This window comes from Coccinella septempunctata, chromosome X (assembly GCF_907165205.1).
Source record: "Coccinella septempunctata chromosome X, icCocSept1.1, whole genome shotgun sequence".
Taxonomy (NCBI): domain Eukaryota; kingdom Metazoa; phylum Arthropoda; class Insecta; order Coleoptera; family Coccinellidae; genus Coccinella; species Coccinella septempunctata.
The window spans coordinates 19,383,809-19,392,840 of record NC_058198.1 but is presented as its reverse complement, the minus strand read 5'-3'; the positions used below and the strand labels follow the sequence as shown (position 1 = coordinate 19,392,840).

General features: G+C 42.0%; 1 protein-coding gene across 1 annotated transcript; it reads left to right on the top strand.

The window, feature by feature from the left end:
* Window positions 1-7,363: 7,363 nt before the first annotated feature.
* Window positions 7,364-8,860, top strand: LOC123322307. Its single transcript, XM_044910250.1, has one exon. The coding sequence runs from the start codon at window positions 7,364-7,366 to the stop codon at window positions 8,858-8,860; it is 1,497 nt and encodes a 498-aa protein (XP_044766185.1).
* Window positions 8,861-9,032: the final 172 nt, after the last annotated feature.

Sequence of the window (9,032 nt, the reverse complement as noted above, 5' to 3'; positions counted from 1 at the left end):
TCTCAATCTCGGAGGCGGGATTCAATGATGTTGGGGGTAGTAGAGGTTCGTTAGACTGAAGCACCTGTCGTAGCAGACTCCGTTTAGTCATCACAGTACCGGGTATCGATTGTCCTCTCAGTTGTAATGTAAGTTCATCACTGAGTAACCGGTTCACATCCATGTTCGACATATTATTTCAACTAAGTCCGATTCAGAACGCACCAATATTTCACACTCGATATGTCTTTCACAATCCGTTTAAGTTCTAAGTCCAACCCGGTAAGTTAATCGTTAGCCAACCTATTCACTTAAGTTCGAAGTAGGTATCGGTGTACCCCAAACAAAAATTAAGTCCAAGTCCCGGTGTATCAAAAAAAGGAGTCTAAGTCCCGGCGCACCAAAAACAATCTAAGTCCCGATGTATCACAAAAAAAAAGAGAAATTTTCAAAAATTTTTTTTTTAAAGTCCGACATTACTCGAAAAAAATTTCTATCAGTCCCACTAAAGTCCGACAATGTTCGAGAAATACCGCACACAATCGCAAGTCACTTCGTATAGTCCGAAAAATTTCCTGAAATTCGAATAGCACCAAAACGCACAGGTTAAACTCCAAACAGTCTTTCAAGTTCAATAGCCAGAAAATAAATCACAATAATTGACTTTCAGTTTTCAGAAGAATCAGAAATAATCGGTAAGTTTCAACAGTACAGGTCAAAAGAAAATAGAAAACAGGTAAATAGGTTATCAACAGGTAATAGGTGATTCCCTATTGAACCGATAGGTAAATCACACCTATTAAATTTTACCAATTGCGACAATAAATTTTCAATTTTTCAAAGTCCGGAAATTCACTCACCTTCAATGTGAAATTAAAACAGTTCAATTCAATAAACCAGAAATATGCAATTAGAAATCGGAAATAATTTTCACTGATATAACGGCGGAATAACAGTTCAGTTTTCCAACAACTCAATACAGTAATTGGCAAAAAGAATAATCACAAATTATTTTCAACGGTAGGAAAATTTTCAAAATATTGTCCAATTCAATTCACAGTATAACAGTTCAATACAGAGAGGCAGGGAATAAAACACAGTTCAAGTTTATTTTTCACAGTTTTCCGTTCAAGGAATAGTTACTCACTGTTCTGAGGTTTTACTCACTGTTTCGGGAATTCACTCACTGTCCGGTTATTGTCTCTCACCTCAGTTGTTTCCTGGTAGATTCTGAACGGTCCCTGCTCGGGCGCCATTTTTGTAACGGGGTTTTCCTCGGTGGACTCGAGCGCCAGCTATTCTTTAAGGGAGAATAGCAAACCTACCCTGGCAGCTACTAGCCGGAGACAGGGTTCCCTTGTGTCTAGGGTGTTAGCGACGCACAATGATAGGCAGAATCAACGTATACAACTTTTATTTGTCGATTCGAAAAAGGGGAACACAAATAGCACTATTACAAAATTCGGTGACTCGAAATCAGTGAGATTTACAGGGCAAAACTGACGGAATAACACTGGATCCGATCTCAAACGGTATACGGGGGTTAACGGACTTGTTCGCCAGCCAGAACCTGAGACGTACACTTGACGGACAGATATTGGACTTCAGCCAGGTTAGGGGATAAAAGACAGCACAGAAATACGACGGCTCACCCTTAGGCTCGTTCGACACTCCCCGGGCATCCGCACCAGCAGAATGCCTCCCTAACCGTAAAGGTGAACACCGGAACGGGGTAAAAAGACGGGAACTGGGGAAAGGGTGCGCCACCCCAAAGTGTCCTCGGTACCCCCCGGGCGTCCGCACCAGCAGGGTACTTTAACGACAGTAGGGGTGAACTAGATAAGACGGGAAATTTCGGGAAAGGGTGAGCCACCCCAAAGTGTCCTCGGTACCCCCCGGGCGTCCGCACCAGCAGGGTACTTTAACGACAGTAGGGGCGGAGCTCAGACTCGGGTATGAGAGGGATGCAGACGGAAAACTGAAGTTCCAATATTAAAAAAAAATATAACGGTGTGTCGTCTTACCTCTGGTTCTATCTTCGGCCACTTACACTCAAAGCGCGACAAAAAGACTCGCCCCAACTGAGGTGACGGAGAATAGGCAAAGCAAAAAAAAATTTTAAACTCTCCAAAAATGAAAACCCCAAAAAAAACAATTTTTCTAAAATAACTCGGCGGACGGCTCTAATAATTCGAATCAAGCGAAAATCACAAGTGAACAATCAGGCTATAATTCGTAAGTCAAAACTATCTGACAGCAAGTTAAGAACAAGTGGACAACGTAAGTGAAGTGGCCTGCGGGGGAACATCTGATTTTATACCCACAGGGGGGGTGCGGAAATCAGATGTGCCCGACAGTCGAAATTCGGTAAATTTGCGTCGATGAAGACGTTTTAATTTCGACTTATCTGTGCTAGCAAACCAAAAAACTCGGTTATCTTCCAATTCAGGATGTTTTATACGGTGCGACATCGTTTTTAGGAAATAAAAACGGAATAAAAACGGTACGGTATGTTTACAATTCCGAACGATGTCGGAATCCTGAATTGGAAATTCGAAAAGATTTCTCGGAAATTAATTCGAAACAAAATTATTTAAAAAGGAAAACTAAAATAATTATTCTAAAATGAGGGAATAGGTTTGAAAACCCATTTTCTCATTACAAAGTACGTCAATTTTTGGTATTGTAAGTTTTAGTCTAAGAGAATTTGAAATTTCAAAAATTTTCAAAGTCCAACGTTACTCGAGAAAAAAATTCAATCAGTCCCACTAAAGTCCGAAAATATTCGCGAAATGCCGCACACAATCGCAAGTCACTTCGTATAGTCCGAAAAAATTTCCTGAAATTCGAATAGCACCAAAACGCACAGGTTAAATTTCCAAAAAGTCTTCAAAGTTCAATAGCCAGAAAATAAATCACAACAAATGACTTTCAGCTTTCAGAAAAATCAGAAATAATCGGTAGGTTTCAACAGTACAGGTCAAAAGAAAATAGAAAACAGGTAGATAGGTTATCAACAGGTAATAGGTGATTCCCTATTGAACCGATAGGTAAATCACACCTATTAAATTTTACCAATTGCGACAATAAATTTTCAATTTTTCAAAGTCCGGAAATTCACTCACCTTAAATGTGAAATTAAAACAGTTCAATTCAATAAATCAGAAATATGCAATTAGAAATCGGAAATAATTTTCACTGATATAACGGCGGAATAACAGTTCAGTTTTCAACAACTCAATACAGTAATCGGCAAAAAGAATAATCACAAATTATTTTCAACGGGGTTCAACAGAAGGAAAATTTCCAAAATATAGTCCAATTCAATTCACAGTATAACAGTTCAATATGGAGTGGCAGGGAATAAAACACAGTTCAAGTTTATTTTTCACAGTTTTCCGTTCAAGGAATAGTTACTCACTGTTCTGAGGTTTTACTCACTGCTCTGAGGTTTTACTCACTGTTTCGGGAATTCACTCACTGTCCGGTTAATGTCTCTCACCTCAGTTGTTTCCTGGTAGATTCTGAACGGTCCCTGCTCGGGCGCCATTTTTTGTAACGGGGTTTTCCTCGGCGGACTCGAGCGCCAGCTATTCTTTAAGGGAGAATAGCAAACCTACCCCGGCAGCTACTAGCCGGAGACAGGGTTCCCTGGTGTCTAGGGTGTTAGCGACGCACAATGATAGGCAGAATCAACGTGTACAACTTTTATTCGTCGAAAAGGGGAACACAAATAGCACTACTACTAAATTTTACAGTGGTTCGAAAGACGGACAAGACGGACGGAATAGCACGGGATCCGATCTCAAGCGTTATACGGGGGTTAACGGACTTGTTCGCCAGCCAGAACCTGAGACGTACACTTGACGGACAGATATCGGGTCTTCAGCCAGGTGCGGGGATGAAAGACGGCACAGATTCACAACAGCTCACCCCTAGTTGCGCTCTTCGCCCCCTGAGTGTCCACGCCAGCGGGGTTCTTCGATAGCAACTGAAGTGAGCGTCGAAACAACGGGGAAGGAAAGAGGGTTAGCCACTCCAGAGTGCCTCCGCACCCCCTGAGTATCCACGCCAGCGGGGTGCTTTAGCAATAGGGGTGGAACTTAACCCGGGGTAGGAAGGGATAGAGGAAGGTTTTCTGCCACTCCAAAGTGTCTCCGCGCCCCCTGAGTATCCACGCCAGCGGGGTGCTTTAACAGTAGGAGTGGAGCTGAAACCGGGGTAGGAAGGGATGAAGGGAGGCTGAAGTTCCAATATAAAAGAAAATAACGGCGTGTCGTCTTACCTTTGGCTTGGCCACTTGCACTCGTCAATCTTATAATCACCTACTATGGTGAAGGAAAAAAAATAAGGGAAAATAAAATATACTCTGAATCGAAAAAAAATGAAAAGCAACTCTAATTCTTTAACGGCGGACGGCACTTATTATCGTCAATTAAGCACGAGTGAAACAATCAAGGGGAAAATCGTAAGTCAACCAGGAAAATAAATCGTAAGTGAACCAGGAAAATAAATCGTAAGTGAAGTGGCCTGCGGGGGAACATCTGATTTTATACCCACAGGGGGGGTGCGGAAATCAGATGTGCCCGACAGTCGAAATTCGGTAAATTTGCGTCGATGAAAACGTCTTAATTTCGACTTATCTGTGTTAGCGAACAAAAAACTCGGTTATCTTCCAATTCAGGATGTTTTATACGGTGCGACATCGTTTTTAGGGAATAAAAACGGAATAAAAAACGGTACGGTATGTTTACAATTCCGAACGATGTCGGAATCCTGAATTGGAAATTCGAAAAGATTTCTCGGAAAATTAATTCAAAATAAAATTATTTAAAATGAAAACTAAAATAATGATTCTAAAATGAGGGGGTAGGTTCGAAAACTACCCTCTCGTTACAATATATATATATATATTTTTTTTTTTTTTTTTTCACCACTATGGGGTTAGTTCACCAAGTATACCGGTCCGCTTTTCGGACAAGGTGCACTCAGGAGGTGGTAAGGAACTTTCGCACTATCCTTGTGGTTGCAAGAATAACCTGTTTCTGCGCAGTACTTATTATCATCTAAAAAATCCGGACTTACTGAATATTTGAGTACATAAAAAAATGCAGCACTCCAAAAACAACGGAGTTTTATAGTCTATGGAGCTAACAAAAGACATAAAATAGAACAGTTCGAAACATTTCCTCAATTACACCTATCTCTACCATCACAATTCTAGAACATTCCGATTTCTGACAACCATTTCTACATCAATCTGACAGTAACAAAAATGACAACTGACATTGAGCACAACTCTTCTTCTTCTTGATAACAAAATTTATCATATCGATTGAAATTTATTTTGGGAGGATTTTGCATCTCTTCATAAACCTTTTAGGGCTTTCACTCCCAATCTCTGAAACAAAATTAATTAAAAATGAAATCAACGATTTGCTCCTGCAAATGAAAGCCCTAAAAGGTTTGTGAAGAAAATTTATCATCTTACCTTTTAACCTACATCATAATTTTGTCTTTTATTGTATGCAAATTCAAACAGAAAGGAGTAAATGTTGCTTATCTTATTAATATCACTTTTTTGTAGTCTATCCGCGCCATTGAAATGTTGCGCTATTTCCTTTTTGCCTGTTTCGTAATGAGAGAATCTATGATGAGTAATTCTGTACACCCCCGTGCATCCCTTCGGCATCCATTCTGTTCTCGTGCCAATATGTTATTTTTGCCTATGTGCCTCGAGATGTGAAGTGTTAGCACTCCGGTAAGTATCTTGTATACTGCCGAAAGGCATGTTATTGGACGGTAATTCTTTGGGTTTCCGCTGTCTTTCCCTTTAGGTAGCATGTGGGTTATGCCCGTGGTGAGGAACTCTGGTATGATCGACGGGTTGGTGAGAGATCTCTGAAAAGTTTCCGCTAGGATTTTGTGGGTGCAATCGAAATATTTCCACCAATAATTATGAATGCCATCGGGACCCGGGGCAGACCAGTTGTTCGCCTTTCTCAAAATTATTTTTATGTCATCTTCTGTGATTCTCACTTCTTCCATGGTGTATTTCTTGGACTCTTGTTCAGCGTCTCGGATCCAAAATGCAGTGTCGTCATGTTCCACTTCAGATTCCCAGATTTCTTTCCAGGTGTTTTGCATACTTTCAGCTATCGGTGGTTCTTCTTCTGGTGTTATGTTGTCTTCAAGAGATCTGAAGAATTGTTTCGTATTTTTGTAATATAGCTGATTATTTTTATATCTCTTCACCCTTTCATTATAGTGCTGTATACGATGACCCAATGCTTTTGTCTTTTGTTTTAGGATTTAAGGAGTTTCCTTGAAGGTGAGTTGGTTTGTAGGTAAGTATGTAGAATACCAATTCTTCTCCTAATGTATTTTATTTTTGTTTCAGGGCGAGTTTTCCAGGGTGGTGTGTTTTCTGTCATGGGCAGTCGTTGTCCATCTCTTATTTGCACTCTGTTCTCCTCACATACTGTTATTGCACTGGCGTATACATAATCCAAGATTTCCTCCAGTGTTACTTGGGGTTACTTACAAGGGTTATTCACCCTTTGGACAGTCTCAAGGATCTTATGTGAGCCCTTCAGCCTTGGATATCTGGCCCTTTCTTGAGGGGAAGTTCCCATATACTTCTGTATGTTTCTCTCGAAAATTATTGATGTTCTACTTCTTTTGGGGCTTGTCTCATTGTTCGTGTCTGCTTCATCCACGCTTGCCTCCCATGCTACAGCTTCGGTGTTCCGATCCTCATCCGTCACGACTGGTGCGTAAGATCTAATGCTCCGTTGGATGCTGTCTAGTTCAGTTCTTGAAAATTTTTCTTTGTCGAGCATCCGTCTGACTTTGTTTGGGAGAAGATTTGCATATGACTGCTTCTCTGGATTTAACTCGTTCCAAGTTGTTGTTAAAATGTCACGATAAGTTCTAACAGTTGCCTGTTGTAGATCTTGTGCAATAAAATGAGTGCGCATTAAAAGATATTCTCCTCCTCTGACCAGCGCACTCTCCCATCTCGTTTTGGAGCCTCAGCGAGGCGGGTATTTAGTCCGTCCAAACTTATGCTCCTCCTCAATCTACTGACAAGGTTTGAGACCTGGCTTACGGTGCCATCTCGGGGGGCTGCGCCGCTTGCCCCACAGTTTACCCCATCGTCCCCGCGTACCCGAGTTGACCGGAGTGGAGGGTTAGCAACCCTCCCTCTGTGAAAAAAATTGCTTTCGATGAAATAGACGAAGCCTCGGAAAACTCCTCCGGTGTAGGGATTGCGCCTGGAGGCATAGAGGTACAGTCCCTAGCAGAAGAAAGTGGAGCGAGTGGCACTTCTCTGCGAAATGGCACCACAAGGCCAAGCACCCGGACTAGGTACACCCGGGGAATGAGCTTGGGTCTCATGGTTGGTAGTTCAATGGAACGCCTCCCCGTGGACCCCGCTCAAACCCGCTCGAGGGTGAGGCAGCATTGGACCCGACAAATGAACATAGGTCTCATCAATGCTTACTATGAAATAACAGAAGGAGAAACAAAGACGAGGAAATACGCTGACCAACTAGCAGAACGATGGCGGAATATGTATCCTGACAAAGTGCTCACAGGAAAACACCTCATAGCGCAAATCAGAAATATCAAGACGCGAAAACTGTTGGCACCGGACGAATTAGAGGCTCTCAAGGCCGCGGCAATTAGCCGATCACCAGCGGCAAATATCCGTAATATCAGGAGAAGCTTGCTAAGAAGAAGTTCCATAAGAGCACCACAACTCAGACCCGAAGAAAGCGATGAGACAGATCAAGTGGAGGAACTGAACATACTGGATGAAGTTACCGATGATACATTCCATCTGTTCCAAGAAATCAGGCTCAAATGGGAGGGCACAGCCTTTGAGGTTAGACCAAAAATCTCTAGAGTGAAAAATAACCCAGAATCAAGGAACTTGATACAGCTTCTCGATGCTGCCTTGAAAGACACGATCCAGGCATCCGCGAATCTAGAAGAACTAAGCCATATTGTCTACAGTGCGGCTATCACAGCCAACACCATCCAACAAACAACATCGAAAATACGACAACGAGGACATGGCCAACAGGGTAAACCTCCTTGGGAGAGCAGACTGGAGGAGAAGATCAAGAAATTAAGGAAGGAAATAGGAAGTTTGCAAGCATTTCTGAACACCCAGAGACCAAGCAGAAAATTAGAAAAGAAAGTGCAGGAATATGCCAAAAAAGCAGGACTGAAAAGAAAAGAAATTGATTACCGTGTAAAACTTCGAACTCGCTTGGAGATGCTGAAACAAAAGATAGCTGCACTGGGCAACAGAATAAGGAGGTACCACAAGAGAACTCTGAGATACCGGCAGAACAACCTCTTCTCCAACAACCAGAGGGAATTCTACAGAGGACTCGTAAAGGAAAAGGCAGAAAAAACAGATTCACCAACACCTGAAGAGATGGCAGAGTACTGGTCCAAAGTGTGGTCTCAGAGTACCAGTCACAACGAAAATGCCGTCTGGATCAAGACCGAGGAGGAAGAACAACGAGATCCTCGGGAAATGGATGCAGTGAACATCACAGAAGAGCACATACGGATCACAGTCAAGAGGATGAAAAACTGGACTGCCCCGGGAGTCGATGGCATCCACAACTACTGGTGGAAAGCACTGAAATCAACCCACCTAGTATTAGCACGGCTTATCAAGGGAGCACTCGAACAACCACACATCATTCCAACATACCTCACACAAGGCATCACCTACATGATACCCAAGAAAGGAGATCTAAAGAAGCCAGAAAACTACCGCCCTATAACGAGCTTGCCATCGCTCTATAAGATAATGACTTCCACCGTGTGGAGTGAGGTGAGTGGCAGGCATTTTTGAATTCCTACAATATCAAACAAACCATTACAGAGCCCACAAGAATAACACCAACATCAAAAACATGTATAGATAATATATTTACTAGAGTTGATTATCCTTTCACCACTAAAATACTTAATACTCATATCTCAGATCACTCTGGCCAAAAAATTTTATTTGAATTAAAAACTAA